The following is a 16413-nucleotide window of genomic DNA, read 5'->3' as shown; positions in this document are numbered from 1 at the left end:
AGGTGTTCACTTAAAAACATACAAAACAGAAATTTTAAATGGTAAAATTAAAAATATAACTAGATATTTTAATACCTATATCCCCAGTGGATCATTCTGCATAGGAACCCCATGATAAAGCCTACTGACCTAAAAGATCATAAGAGATCAATACTACTATTGAAGTCTTCCCCAACTTTTTCTTCCTAGTTCTGTCTCCCAACATGTACCAAGACTATTAGAACCTGTGAGGTATATGTTACCTACAGCTTCTACCTTTAGGCTGACAAATAATCATCACTCAAGGCACGAAGAAGTGCCACAATAGTACTATATATCTATGAACTTGATACTTTCTTAGCCACTGAAATGAAATTTCAAAAAATTGGCTGTTCTTGTTGAGTAGTTTTGTCCTTCAGAAAAGACTCAATCACACTTAGCAGCAGCAGCAACAACAAAATTATTTCAGTGGTTTTCCTGGTGATCAAAACGAACTATGGTGTCAAGAGACAACCATTAGAAAACAGTTTGTAAGTTGATTCTTTGGAATTTAGGAAAAAAAAAAAAAATTCCTGCAGAAAGAAATTGGTCCACAAATCCTGTGTGTAGAAAACTTATCCTGAGTTTTGAGTAAGGATTTCTCAAAGAGGGAGGTGGGACCCTCCTGCAATAGCCCTTGCAGCTAAGCTAAACTCAGTGATGCGGGAAGTGAGAGAGATAGACAGACCTGTGGCAATATCTTGCACCAACAGTAAAGGCCAGGGACTGGTAGATGGGAGAGGGAAATCAAGGATTTCTCTCACATGCTTAATGTTCATATCCAATTCTGCCCATCTGTGTGTGATTATTTTTAGAGTTTTTTTTTTTTTTTCTTTTTTAACAGAAAGTAAGGCTACCTTCATTTTTCCTGGAAATAATATAAACATACAGTTTATCCACAGGGTCCACATCTATGGATTCAACTAACCATGGATCAAAAATACTGGGGAAAAAAATACAATAAAAAGTAACAGTACAATAAAAAAACACAAATTTAAAATAATACAATATAAAAACTACATATCATTTACATATTAATATCAAAAGCAATATAGAAATTAAAGTGTATCACAGGATATGGATAGGCTATACGCAAACACTAGATATGCCATTTTATATAAAGGACTTGAGCATCCTAGATTTCGGTATCTGTTGTATTGGGGGGTCCTGGAACCAATCCCCCCCAGAGATACTGAAACAACTGAATACATATCTACTAAAGGCATTATTATAGGCAGTTAAAGGTGACTAAAATGGCATGGTTATAAATGTCCTTTGTTGCTAAGGCAACCTAATGTGCCACTGTAGCTGCTGTGACTTACCAAGGTTCTACTATGGGGACTATACTTGTTGTTCCTTGTTAGGAACAAGGGAATGTGCTACTACTTACTTTCATCTAATACCATAGAACATTTGAATTTGCTTTCACGATTGCATGAAAGGACTCTTTAAAGTGCTATCACATTTCTAGATGAGATTGATTTTTGGCACAAAATATTGTTGCTGGTCTGTCTACCTGCATTGTTACCAGAAAGCTAGGCATTTCTTTCTTTTAAGTCAGCTTCCATTATTCTTCTAGTTTTCAAAGACAGTATATACCACAACAAGAGTACAATGCTTCGAAGTCAGATACATCTAGGATCAAATCAGTGTTATTACTTTTAAACTGGATAACTTTGGGCAAATTAGTTTAAATTCTCTGAACCTCAGTTTGCTTGTAACATGGTCAATAATAATACTACCTATCATAAAGAACTATTGTGTGGCCGGGTGCGGTGGCTCACACCTGTATTCCCAGCACTTTGGGAGGTCAAGGTGGGTGGATTACTTGAGGTCAGGAGTTTGAGATCAGCCTGGTCAACATAGTGAAACCCCACCTCTACTAAAATTACAAAAATTAGCCAGGCCTGGTGGCACTTGCCTGTAGCCCCAGGTACTTGGCAAGTTGAGGCAGGAGAATTACTTGAACCCGGGAGGTGAAGGTTGCAGTGAGCCGAGATTGTGCCACTGCACTCCAGTCTGGGTGAGAGAGCAAGACTCCATCTCAAAAAAAAAAAAATAAATAAATAAAAAAAGAAGTATTGTGAAGATTAAAGGTATGAGTGTATGTAATCAATATAGTGCCTGACTCAGTAATCGCTAATAAAATGCCTTTTGGGTCAAATTTGTCCTTTGTACTTTAAGCAGTGAGAATTCCAATTATAGTCTACAAAATATAAAATATTAGAGAAAGGAAGGGGAAAAAAAATCAGATGCAGTTATAGTGTACCACAACTATTTTTTCCATTCTACTAGAAATCTGATAGTGTAGGCACCAGTTCTACCTGTTACTACTTTTTGGGACCTTGAGCAAGTCAGGTCACCTCCAGTTCTCTTCATATATTCCTTCATCTGAAAACTGAGAAAGGCGGTTTATTAAGTTTCCAAATTATTTTATTCTGTGGACTAAATTTAGCAGGGCTTAGATCAGTAGGTAAACAAGTGACTGTTAGGCTCCTCAGCTCTTAAATATTAACCCCAACTATCCAACTCAGACGACAGTTAATGCATGCAGCTGGTCACCTATGGAAACATAAAAATTAGCTGCATTCTAGACACCTGTGAGAGAGTGGCATGCTGAACAGATTACAGTCCAATGTCCACCAAAAGTCTGGCTGGGAATAACGCCACTTCTAGAAGACTGCCTGAAAGCTATGCAGTCCATCCAGTGCTGGCTCAGTTACTGACAGCTAAGGGTATACATCAGAAGCTCTAAGGAATTTCAACAAAACACACATATCTCTGCCGAAACCCCCAAGATTCTGATTTACTGTTGTGGATTGGAGACATAGACTTTTTTTTTAGACAGGGTCTTGCTCTGTTGCCCAGGCTGGAGTACAGCGGCACAATAAGAGTTCACTGCAGCCTTGAACTCCCCAGCTCAAGCAATCCCCCGACTTCAGCCTCCGGAGTAGTTGGGACTACAGGTGCGCACCATCACACCTGGCTAATTTTTTGTAGAGATGGGGTTTCGCCATATTGCCAGGATAGTCTGGAACTCCCAGGCTCAAGCAATCTGCCTGCCTCGGCCTCCCAAAGTGCTGGGATTACAGGCATGAGCCACTGCACCTGGCCAACACATGTATTTTTAATAACCTAAGTGATTAAAAAAAAATTGAGATGTAATTAATATTCCACAAAATTCACTATTTAAATGTGTACAATTTAGCAGTTTTAGTTTATTTAGGTGGTTATACAACCATCACCACTATCCAATTCCAGAGCATTTGATCACCCCAAAAGGAAATCTCATATTCAATAGCAGTCACTCTATTCCTTCCTCACCTCTAGCCCCTGAAAACATTAATCTGCTGTCTGTCACTGGATTTACCTAATCTGTACATTTATTATAAGTGGAATCATACATTATGCAGCCTTTTGTGACTAGCTTCTTTTGCTTAGCATGTCTTAAGGGTTCATGCATGTTGTAGCATGTATCCTTTTTATGGCTGAATAATATTCCATTGTATGGATATACCACATTTTGTTCATCTGCTCATTAGTTGATGGTCATTTGGGTGTGTCCATATTTTGACTATTACAAATAATGCTGCTACGAGCATTCTTGTACAAGTTGTTGTGGGAACATATGTCTTCAATTTTCTTAGTTCTATACCTAGAAGTGGAAAAACTCAGACGATTTACAGGTGCCCCTAGCTAAGAACCTTTGCTTTCTAAACACTAACATTTATTTCAGGCTTCAATCATACCACCTTCCACAGAACCTCATATCAAGGAATAATGATGCTGAAATACACTGTATTTTTTTCTTTTTTATAAGCCCTATGAAGTCTGTTGAAGACTATACATGTCTTCCTTTCTATGAATAGTCGGTAGTCAGTACGGGAAACTGGTCTCCTTTTAGCACTGACACAATGTGAATCTTGACTAATTATGACTTCCTTTTTTTTTTTTTTTTTTTTTTCTAATACGGAGTCTGGTTCTGTCACCCAGGCTGGAGTGCAGTGGCACAATCTTGGCTCACTGCAAGCTCTGCCTCCCAGGTTCACGCTTCTCCTGACTCAGGCTCCTGAGTAGCTGGGACTACAGGCGCCCACCACCATGCCTGGCTAATTTTTTGTATTTTTTAGTAGAGACGGGGTTTCACTGTGTTAGCCAGGATGGTCTCGATCTCCTGACCTCGTGATCCGCCTGCCTCGGCCTCCCAAAGTGCTGGGATTACAGGCGTGAGCCACCGTGCGCCTGGCCTTTTTTTTTTTTTTTCTTTTGAGACAGAGTTTCACTCTTGTCACCCAGGCTGAAGTGCAATGGCGTGATCTTGGCTCACTTGCAACCTCTGCTTCTGAGGTTCAAGTGATTCTCCTGCCTCAGCCTCCTGAGTAGCTGGGATTACAGGTGCGTGTCACCACACCTGGTTAATTTTTGTATTTTCAGTAGAGATGGGGCTTTACCATGTTGGCCAGGCTGGTCTTGAATTCCTGACCTCAGGTGATCCACCCACCCTGGCCTCCCAAAGTGTTGGGATTACAGGCATGAGTCACTGCGCCCGGCCTCCTCTCTTCATTTGACTACTAGAATCTTTAGCAAGCACATCAGACTTCATGCAAACGTTTTATACACTTCTCTCCTGGTTTCATTACTTTCTTGCCCTAATTTCTACACTGCCTTGTTTTCCCATTAATCTGAAATACACTTATCTTTGCTCTATTGTATATAACTAAGTAAACAATTTCTGGAACAAGGAAGGTTACAAAATAAACTAATACCATCAGATCCACTAAATTTAGACTATCACCTTAAAAGGTTCATAGATTATTAATCTTAACAATTTCGTATATGTATACAGAGAGCTGCTCCGAATTTATAGACTGTGATTTTTATATAGGCAACTACATAAAAGCTAGAGATATTTTGTTATATATGCATCATAAATGTACACATTATTCAATATGTATTAGGCCAGGCAGAGATTTGATTTCCCTTTGACTGATATTTCATATATTTGAAATTCTTGGTGCTACAGAAAGAGACCCAGCAGAAAACTAATGTAACTAATCTTCCAAATGATTTTTAGCAATGACTTATAACCGAGTGGTTAAGGCATTCAAATAGTAAATTTTGTTTAAAACAGTAAGAACAGAGAAATGGTATAGTTTTTAAAGGCATTAACTACCATGCTTGCATAAAGCATGTGATGATGGCTTTTTGAAATGATTTTGATTATACTATAGAAATTAATTTCGTTAATAGAGAAAATAAATGATAAAGGGATCAACTGGAAAATGACCTAATATATATTTTCCTTACAGATAACTTTCAAGATTATTAAACCTTAATCCCACTTTTGTGAATTTATGCTACATAAAGATATGTTAGAATAAGAAAAGATACAGATATATGTTAAAGATATTCACTGTCACACAGTTTATGATAAGGAAATGAAATCAATCTGAGTAAGTTCTGGTATATGCACAAAATGGACTATAATCATTAAATCATTAAACATAAAACACATTTGATTGTGTTTTTATTTCATGTGCTTAAAGAATTTTCTTTTTTGTAGCAAAAAGAAACTGATCATTAAAATCATTAAATGATCATTCAAAAGAATGTGATATATCTGTGAGTTGATATGTAAAATCAAATTAAGTGAAAAAAGGTACAGAATAATATGACACGACCCCATCCATAAAGGTAAATTTAAATATATATATATATATATACACACACACACACACCCCTAAATGTATCTACCTATCTATCTGCTGGTATATGAATAAAACTTCTTTAAAAACAAATAAGTGTAACAGTTAATGACATGTAGAAGTGAGATTGAGAATCAGAAGAAGGGGAGGAACACTTTTAGTTTTAAGCCTTTATATTCAAACTTTAACCACGAGTCTTTTACTGAAAATAAAAATAATAAATAAATGAAATAAGAATGTTATTGGAATTATTTTTCTTTACTTTTTGCATTTCTTTTTTGAGACAGAGTCTCACTCTGTCGCTCAGGCTAGAGTGCAGCGGCGTGATCACAGCTCACTGCAACCTCCGCCTCCCAGGTTCAGGTGATTCTCATACCTCAGCTTCCCGAGTAGCTGGGACTACAGGTGTGCGCCACCACGGCCGGCTAATTTTTGTATTTTTAGTAGAGACAGAGTTTCACTGTGTTGGCCAGGCTGGTCTTGAACTCCCAGCCTCAAGTGATCCACCCGCCTTGGCCTCCCAAAGTGCTGGGATTACAGGTGTGAGCCACCAAGCTTAAGCTTGGCCTCTTTACTTTTTGCATTTCTATTCAATGGATCTTCTATTGAAAATAAAACTATAGCAAAGAATGTCATAGGTGTAAGTGACACCATAAGCAAAACAGACCTACCTTCTGTGTATCAATATCTTGTCTCATGATTCTCATATCTTCATTTATCTTTTCTTTGTGTTTCTCGCATTCACTTAGTTGAGCTATTACTTTATTAAGTTCAGTTTCTTTTTGCTACAAAAAAGAAAATTCTTTAAGCACATGAAATAAAAACACAATCAAATAAATAATTTTAAGTTTTAAATTACCTTCTTATAGTCGTCTTTCCCATCTTGAATATAATTCTCAATGTCTTTCATATAACCATGAATATTTTTAACCTTCTCTTTAATATCATTCAGCTGTAGAAAAATATTCATTAAATTTACACTGGTTGTACTTAAGGGCACATAACAGGAGAGCACAGTAAAACACTGGCTGAGAAGTTATGAACCTTGGGTTCCAGTCTCCACCACTGCTGAATTTTATGATCTCAGACAAGTCCCTTTCTCACCTATAGGAATGGATTAATTAATCTTAATCCTTAACTTCTATTTTAGATCAAGCAGCAAAATAATTTACCTCTAATCCTTGTTCTAACAAGAATTTCTAATGTCAAAATTATACCATGAATCTGAAAATACTATTTATCTTATGCTATTTAATTTCATGTGGAATAACAGTGTCCAACATGGTGCTATGAACGTAAGTTTAATACAGGTATTTGATAAGTAAATATATAAATGAAATCTTACTTTATCCTGTGCTATTTTGTTGCTTGTATTTTTTTTGTTGATTATTTCTTCTTTTTCTTGCTGGAACTTTTCCAACGTTGTTTCCAAAGGGCTTACCTGCTCTTTAGCATCCTAAAAATATAAAAAAGATAAAGTATTATATAATATTCCATTATCTTACTTTAGGTGTCAGACTTCATAGCCTTAATAAAAGCACTTTCTATGTGCCAGGCTCTAAATGTCAACGCATTTGCTCCTTTCAATGACCCTAGGAGGACAGTACCATCATTTTCAGTCCTATATTTCACATGAGCAAACAGACACAGAGAATGACTTGTCCAGGGTCACAACAGCCAATAAATGAATCAGCCAAGATTTTAACCCAGTCCAGCTCCAGAGATCACTCTCTTAACCACTATGCATACTATACTGCATCAACCACTAATTTGATTCTTAATCTAGGCCATGTGCTCCCAATTATATTAGCGTGTGGCTTCAAGCATGAGTTTTCATGATTTTATAGGTACCCCTGTCACTGCTGCATGATCAAAGAATAGGAAAGCTCATTCAGTCCAGACTTTTCTTTTACAGATGAAAATACCATGGTAAAAACACTTCTGTTCTTAAGCTTAGCCTGCTAAGGCTATGCAGATATTTTATGGTAATAAAAGCATACTGTTAAACTAATGTTGGTGTGTCCACATCTATTCTGGAAGGAACGGGGCTTTCAAATAATAAACTATTTTACTAAATAGAAGTCCCCATTATTTAGCCTTGTAACACTAAATCTACAACATAGTTATATGATAACCACAGTTCAAAACAATGGTCCTCAAGCTCTTTAAGATTCTGAAGTATTGAGTGAATCTATAGAGGCAGATACAATTATTTAGTAATTACTTCAATATATGTCTATTTTATCATACTGGGAAGTGGTATGGTGTGTTAGGAAGTCAAATGCCTTCAGTGTCAGAAGATCTGTCAGAAAATCAACTCTGCTTCCTATCAGCTGCATAAACTTAGGCACTCGTGAGACATTTGTAAATCTCAATTCCTTTTTCTATAAAGAGATTTCATCATCTAAATAGGGTTGCTGAGGCACTGAATGGTTCAATGTCAAAGTGCTTTATAAACAGTAAAAAATTATACAAATGCAAGTAGTATTATTTTAATATCATATTCTGAACCTCTGATATTTTGTAATCCAAAATTATTTAAGAAATAAAAATTTACAGTAATTATTCAGTAATATACTTAGTGCTTATTGAATGAGTACCCATAATTATATAAACCTAGGTAAGACTGTTTCTAAAACTGTTTATAACTGGTTGAGTCTTAGATGTGATTAATCTATATAAGGGATGTCAAAAGGATTCCAGTGGCAACTGAGTGCCTGCTCACTGTATTGGTAAGGATTCTGAAACCACATCTGGAATCAAATGGAAAGAGTGCTATGACTGAGAGTGTCTGCTATAGATAAAGGATCTGCAGATAAGACAAACCTCCTGTACAAGCAGGAATCCTTATACAGAGTTAACCAACCACCACCTGACCACCTCCAATAACATTTGCTGCTTAACCAGGCAGCCAGTTCTTCCTTATTATGGCAAATTCCTTCTTCCAGAAATCTTTACTTACTAGTACAAGTTCTATCACTTAGGAACCACACAAAGAATGATTATACCATTTTCATTTGATCCTCATAACAGCTGGTTTTCAAAGGGAATGCTTCCAGTTTTTGCCCATTCAGTATGATATTGGCTGTGGGTTTGTCATAAATAGCTTATTATTTTGAAATATGTTCCATCGATACATAGTTTATTGAGAGCTTTTAGCATGAAGGGGTGTTGAATTTTATTGAATGTCTTTTCTCCATCTATTGAGATAATCATGTGGTTTTTGTCTTTGGTTCTGTTCATGTAATGGATTACATTTACTGATTTGCATATGTTGAACCAGCCTTGCATCCCAGGAATGAAGCCGACTTGATCCTGGTGGATAAGCTTTTTGACGTGCTGCTGGATTCAGTTTGCCAGTATTTTATTGAGGATTTTTGCATCGATGCACATCAGGGATACTGGCCTGAAATTTTCTTCTTTTGTTGTGTGTCTGCCAGGGTTTGGTATCAGGATGATGCTGGCCTTATAAAATGAGTTAGGGAGGATTTCCTCTTTTTCTATTGTTTGGAATAGTTTCAGAAAGAATGGTACCAGCTCCTCTTTGTACCTCTGGTAGAATTCGGCTGTGAATCTCTCTGGTCCTGGACTTTTTTGGTTGGCAGGCTATTACTGCCTCAATTTCAGAACTTGTTATTGGTCCATTCAGGGATTTGACTTCTTCCTGGGTTAGACTCGGGAGGGTGGATATATCCAGGAATTTATCCATTTCTTCTAGATTTTCTAGTTTATTTGCGTGGAGGTGTTTATAGTATTCTCTGATGGTAGTCTGTATTTTCTGTGGGATTGGTGGTGATATCCCCTTTATCATTTCTTACTGCATCTATTTGATTCTTCTCTCTTTTCTTCTTTATTAGTCTGGCTAGTGGTCTATTTTGTTGATCTTTTTAAAAACCCAGTTCCTGGATTGATTTTTTTGAAGGGTTTTTTGTGTCTCTATCTCCTTCGGTTCTGCTCTGATCTTAGTTATTTCTTGTCTTCTGCTAGCTTTTGAATTTGTTTGTTCTTGTTTCTCTGGTTCTTTTAATTGTGATGTTAGGGTGTCGAATTTAGCTCTTTCCTGCTTTCTCTTGTGGGCATTTAGTGCTATGAATTTCCCTCTACATACTGCTTTCAATGTGTCTCAGAGATTCTGGTATGTTGTATCTTTGTTTTCATTGGTTTCAAACAACATCTTTATTTCTGCCTTCATTTCGTTATTTTAACTGGCAGTCATTCGGGAGCAGGTTGTTCAGTTTCCATGTAGTTGTACGGTTTTGAGTGAGTTTCTTAATCCTGAGTTCTAATCTGATTGCACTGTGGTCTGAGAGACTGTTATGATTTCTGTTCTTTTGCATTTGCTGAGAGTGTTTTACTTCCAATTATGTGGTCAATTTTAGAATAAGTGCAATGAGGTGCTGAGAGTTCTGGCCATTACACTAATAAGGAGCATTTCATATTAAAGAAACGTGGACTGAGGTGATGTATGCCTGTAATTTTGGGAGGCCAAAGCTGCATTGCTTGAGGCAGAGTTTGAGACCAGCCTGAACAACATAGTGAGACCCTGTCTCTACAAAAATTTTAAAAATTAGCCAGGCGTGGTGGGTTGTGCCTGTAGTCCCATCTACTTGAGAGGCTGAGGCAAGACGATTGCCTGAGCTCAGGAAGTCAAGGCTGCAGTGAGTGAGCTGTGACTGCACCACTGCATTCCAGCTTGGGAGACAGAGGAAGACTCTTTGTCTCTAAAAAAGAAGAATAGGGTGGGGCATAGTGGCTCACGCCTGTAATCCCAACACTTTGGGAGGCCAAGGTAGGCAGATCAACTGAGTTCAGGAGTTTGAGACCAGCCTGTCCAATGGCACAAACCCGTCTCTACTAAATACAAAAATTAGCTGGGCGTGGTGGTGCACGCCTGTAATTCCAGCTACTCGGGAGGCTGAGGCAGGAGAATCGCTTGAACCCAGGAGATGGAGCTTGCAGTGAGCCGAGACTGCACTACTGCACTCCAGCCTGGGCAACAGGGTGAGACTGTCTCAAAAAATAAAAATAAAATTAAAATAATTTTACAAAAAATATGTATGGATATTCTTACCTTTATCTCTCTGTACAAAGACTGAACTTCAGTGGATAATTCCACAGTCTGCTCCTCCAGTTGCTGACGACGTTGCAAATTAGTGGATATCTGAAGTTTCTCAGATTTTAGCTCATTTGTTATACTTTTTAGATGCTGAATCTGTTCCTGCTGGTCCTGTATAAGCTTACGATTCAATTCAATCTTACTAGAAACTACACAAGAACATATTAACACAGTAATTAATGTAAGGGTATAGAAAATACTATTTGTATCATTCTTCCCATTTTTATTAGTCTATGGAATCCACAAATGCTGAGTTTCTGTGGGCCCCACCCACTGCAACAAACATATAACGAGAACCCTGCTAGCTCCCAAATCAGCTTGATGTCCCCTGCTGACCACTCACAGGGAAAGCTCACAGGGCAGGTATGACTGAGAAAGAATATAGCTCATGGCCAGGCCGCACTGGCTCATGCTTGTAATCCCAGCACTTTGGGAGGCCGAGGCGGGTGAATCCCGAGGTCAGGAGTTTGAGACCAGCCTGACAAACACAGTGAAACCCCGCCTCTACTAAAAAATACAAAAATTAGCTGGGTGTGGTGACGAGTGCCTGTAATCCCAGCTACTCAGGAGGGTGAGGCAGGAGAATCACTTGAACCTGGGAGGCGGAGGTTGCAGTGAGCTGAGATTGCACCACTGCACTCCAGCCTAGGCAACAAGAGCAAAATTCCATCTTAAAAAAAAAAAAGAAAAAGAATACAGCTTATTTGACACTCTCCTACTATTCAAAATCTGTTGTGCAAAGTAAGAGAACAAAGAGAAGTGATGCTTTTCAGAAAAAAAGAGCGAATATACTGTGGACTGGAAGGAACTTCCTTGTCTACGTAACAGGTATAAAATTGAGTATAAAAGGCATGTGCTGGCAATGCTGAAGTCTCTATGGGTACAGAAGGACACAGACTGTATTACCTGTGTCTAACTTGTGCTGTTTCTCTTGTTTCTCCTGGTTGACTTGTTGGACAGTTCGATCTAAGTCTATTCCTTGTAGCTTAGCTGCTTGTTGTGCAATTTTTCTTTCAACATCTTTAAGTTCCATCTTAGGAATATAACAAAATTATTTCCTTTAATAAACTTACTGCATTATTCAAAATCTTTAAAAATTAATTGCTATTATCATTTTTTAAATCTAAACTTATAAACCATTTCCAGATACAATTTTAGCAAAGTGTAACAGTATAAAAGTGAAATGATGTAAACAAAAGGAAGCTGACTAAAAATGAAAAACAAACAACTGTCTTAATTTTTAAATTTATGAATTAAAAAATTTAAACCCAGGGATGTAAACTAAGCAGTTGCTCCCTGAGGGCATCTGAAATTCAGGATGGGGAATTCTAAACACAACCTGTACCTGAATACTAGCTACTATTTTTAACTCTCACACTTCAAATTCAAGCTACCATGGAGCAAGTTTTATTCTGCCTTAAACTACAATAAACTTACCTGGAACCTCTCCATAATTGTAACATCTGTCAGGCACACTTTAGCACTTTCTTCTTCAGGCATTATTGTACCCAAGAGTGTTTCTTGTTCTTCTATGTCGTTCTTTAGGCGCTGTATGTCTCTATTGACATTCTGCAATTTGTTTCTTAATTCTGGTATTTCCTTCTCCTTCAAATCAATTATGCTTTGCCTAAATAGAAAACACAATTAAAAATAAAGTATCTGATGTTTCTCACAGTTAGACTGAGGTTTTGTGTATTTTTAGGAAGAATACCACAGAAGTGACATTGGGGTATCCTATCAGTGGGTAGAGAATCATGATATCAATATGTCTTATTACTGATGATGTTAATCTTTATTCACTTGGCTTAGGTGGTGTCGGCCAGGTTTCTCCACTGTAAAGTTACTGTTTTGGTCTTTGTAATTAATAAGTATCTTAGGAGAGAAATGTTGAGACTACGTAAATATCTTGCTTCTCCTCAACTTTCTGCCTACTGATTTTAGTATCCACTGACAGATCTTCCTTGCAATAATTATTACTGTGGTGTTTGTCAAACTGAGAAATAGTCTACTAATGAACTGGTCATATTCACCAAAAGTGTTAAGGTCATGAAAGATAAAGACAGACTGTTACAGACTGCAGGAGCCTAAGGAGAAGTAACAACTAGATGCTATGTGGGATCCTGCATGGAACCCTGAAACACAAAAGGCATTGATGGAAAAACTGCTAAATTCGATGTAGTCTGTAATTTAGTTAGTAGCATTATACCAATGTTAATCCTGGTTTTGATAACTGTATTATAACAGAGTACATAAATAGTTAATATCAGGAGAAGCTGGGTGAGGGATATATGTGAATAATTTGTATTATTTTTATAATTTTTCTGTAAACCTAAAATTATTTCAAAATAACAACTTTTTAAATTACAGGAATAAAAGGAAGGAAACCAGCCATTAAGTCAAATGCTACATGGGTTTAAGGTACAAAATGTCAACCGATTTTACTGGTACTCATTACTCTAGCTAATGAACTACTGCCTCCATGGCAGGTACTGACAACTATTTTTGCTGATGCCTCTGAAACAATAACACATATTTAATCTTTTAAAAAAATTTACTTCAGAAATATTCCAAATTCTTATTTAAAATTATATGGAATTAGTATGACAAAGCAGTATGATAAATTAAACTGGTCTCTAATGGGAGTCTTATTATAAACTAAAAGAATAACCAGAAACTCAAGTGGCTACTACTTAATGATTTTTTAAAAATGCAAACTATGATCAAGAAATGCCAACCTGACCTGTGGCAACAGACTTATAGTTTTTTTTAAATTTTTTAATTTTTAATTAATTTATTTACTTTTTATGCTTTAAGTTCTGGGGTACATGTGTAGAACGTGCAGGTTTGTTACATAGGTATACACGTGCTACGGTGGTTTGCTGCACCTACCAACCCATCATCTACATTAGGTATTTCTCCTAATGCTATCCTTCCCCTAGTCCCCCACCAGCTGATAGGCCCCAGTGTGTGATGTTCCCCTCCCTGTGTCCATGTGCTCTCATTGTTCAGCTCTCACTTATGAGTAAGAATATGTGGTGTTTGCTTTTCTGGTCTCCTGTGTTAGTTTGCTGAGAATGATGGTTTCCAGCTTCATCCATGTCCCTGCAAAGGACATGAACTCATCCTTTTATATGGCTGCATAGTTACTCCATGGTGTACATGTGCCACATTTTCTTTATCCAGTCTATCACTGATGGGCATTTGCGTTGGTTCCAAGTCTTTGCTATTGTGAGTAGTGCCGCAGTAAACACGTGTGCATGTCAGACCTATAGTTTTTTATACCACAGAAATAGGAGGTATTCTTATTCCATATGAGTATAACAAATATGAAGGCATGGAGATTATGAATAATTCCATGCCAATGTTACCTCTTGAACACTGTTGTCACAGATCAGTAGTTGGCCTTAAATTATGTGCCCAATATCTAAAAAGTAACACAGCTATGATACCCTAATAATGATTGCCAAGCATTTATTAAACTGGGGACATCTCTGTGAAGAACTATAGGTATACATACAGTTTTAACCCTATTTTTACATTTTCATACACACACACAAAATCTTTCATCAGTATGGTCCAGGTTTTGGTGCACTCTTTTTTGATGATTACCTAAGATGTTAAAAGAAGTGTTCTGGCTGGGTGTGGTGGCTCACGCCTGTAATACCAGCACTTTGGGAGGCTGAGGCTGGTGGGATCACCTGAGGTCAGGAGTTCAAGACCAGCCTGGCCAACATGGTGAAACCCCATCTCTACTAAAAATACAAAAAATTAGCAGGGTGTGGTGAAGGGTGCCTATAATCCCAGCTACTTGGGAAGCTGAGGCTAAAGAACTGCTTGAACCCAGGAGGCGGAGTTCAAGTGAGCCGAGATTTGTGCCACTGCACTCCAGCCTGGGCAATAACAGTGAAACTCTGTCTCAAAAGAAGTGTTCTAAGAAAAAGCAGAGAAGCTTCCCTGAAGAATGCACTAGAGAGATCTATTAGGGTTCTCTGGGTTTGTTTTTCATTTTTATGACATTTTATTTTTTATATTCAAGAGTTAATTTTTCTCATGGTTCACAAGGTTTTAAAAAATATTTTCAATAGATAAATCATAATTGTAAACATTTATGGGGTACAATGTGATGTTCTATGTACACAATGTACAATGATTAAAGGTAATTTAGCATATCCATTACCTTGCCCATCATTTTTTATAGACAGATATTTGAAATTTACTCTTTGGATTTTTGTTTTCTCAGAAACTCAATTCACCTATTTTTGGACAGCATTCCTTTTCTAAGGGGATTGTGTGTAAAAAGGCCCACACAGATACGGTACTGAAAAAAACCTGTGGGAGAAATGGGGGGGAAATACCAATTGAGTTTGTATTCAAATGAGGTGCTATAATAAATGAATCTGAGTCAGTACTATACAAAATGATAAACAGGTATATTTTCAGCTGAGTTCTCAGTCATGATGTTAGTTTTACATTAGGTACTGGTGAATCTGAGGCTTTAAATGAAGTATTTCCTGCAAAGAAGCAAGATATAGCTCCCTACTACTACTCTGAGCTCATCTTCCACAACTCTTCCCTTTGGCCTTCCGGTCAAATATGTCTCAGAGATTTTGTACTGCCTGGAATATTATTCTGGACAACTGCATGGCTGGCTCCCTCACTTCTCTCAAGTTTCCACTCCAATGCCACCTTCATCAAGTCCCCCCCACCACCCTTCAGCTACTCCCTATTCCCTTATCTTGCTGTATTTTTCTCGATGCCCCTGATCATCCCCCGGTGTATTATATATTCACTTATTTGTCATCCATCTCCTCCCCACTGGAATATAAACTCCATGAGGGCAGGGACTTTGTCCATTTTGTTTACTGCTGTATTACCTGCACTCCAGTAGACTGCCTATCTTGGCTGCACGAATAAACAGTTCTCATGATAGTGTTGGCATCAAGGGCATATTCTAAAGGTGAAAAGGCAAATGGCACACAGATAAATTTAATCTTGTTACTTTACTCCTCTTCACCAATAACCTTCCACCTAAGTGACTATCATAAATAGACCTCCACAATGTCTCTGAAAGTGACCCCAGGGGATATCTGAAAGTAGTGTCTTAACCAGAGGTGGCAGGAAGCTTAATGACCATGTAAGTCAATCTCCTCACTTTATGTGGGGGATACTAAGGCCCAAATGAGTTAAGTAACATCCTTAAGGTCACCCAGCAGAGTTGGAATTTGAAATCAACCTGACTGTACCCTTAGGCAATTGCTTTCCTATATTTCAAAAAACAAAACAAAACAAAACAAAAAGTCCTCTTGGTTGAGCATGGTGGCTCATGCCTGTAATCCTAGCACTTTGGGAGGCTGAGGTAGGAGGATTGCTTGAGCCTAGGAGTTCCAGGCTTCAGTGAGCTATGATCAGTTACACCACTACCCTCCAGCCTGGACGACAGGAACAAGACCCTATCAATCAATCAAGTCCTCTTAATTCATTATTGACCTTCCATTTGTGGATTTATTTAAACTTTAAAAAAACGTGTTTTATAATGTTATTTCCTACTATTGGGAAGAAGACTTCCTCTCTCAT

The 16413-nt window shown here is 37.6% G+C and overlaps 1 protein-coding gene across 4 annotated transcripts in view; it reads right to left on the bottom strand.

The window, feature by feature from the left end:
• Positions 1–16413, bottom strand: part of RAD50 (RAD50 double strand break repair protein) — an 86773-nt gene that overhangs the window by 25811 nt on the left and 44549 nt on the right. For all 4 annotated transcript variants that reach the window (XM_009209045.3, XM_009209046.2, NM_001169034.1 and 1 more), the window contains exons 14-19: positions 12277–12466; positions 11746–11872; positions 10795–10988; positions 7069–7179; positions 6583–6675; positions 6395–6508 (exon numbers count right to left, since the gene is read on the bottom strand). In XM_009209045.3, the coding sequence (XP_009207309.1) occupies positions 6395–6508; positions 6583–6675; positions 7069–7179; positions 10795–10988; positions 11746–11872; positions 12277–12466 (829 nt within the window). The remainder of the gene's footprint in view (positions 1–6394; positions 6509–6582; positions 6676–7068; positions 7180–10794; positions 10989–11745; positions 11873–12276; positions 12467–16413) is intronic.

The sequence above is a fragment of the Papio anubis genome, chromosome 5 (genome assembly GCF_008728515.1).
Source record: "Papio anubis isolate 15944 chromosome 5, Panubis1.0, whole genome shotgun sequence".
NCBI lineage: Eukaryota > Metazoa > Chordata > Mammalia > Primates > Cercopithecidae > Papio > Papio anubis.
The sequence above is the reverse complement of the archived record's forward strand: the minus strand, read 5'-3'. Positions and strand labels throughout refer to the sequence as shown.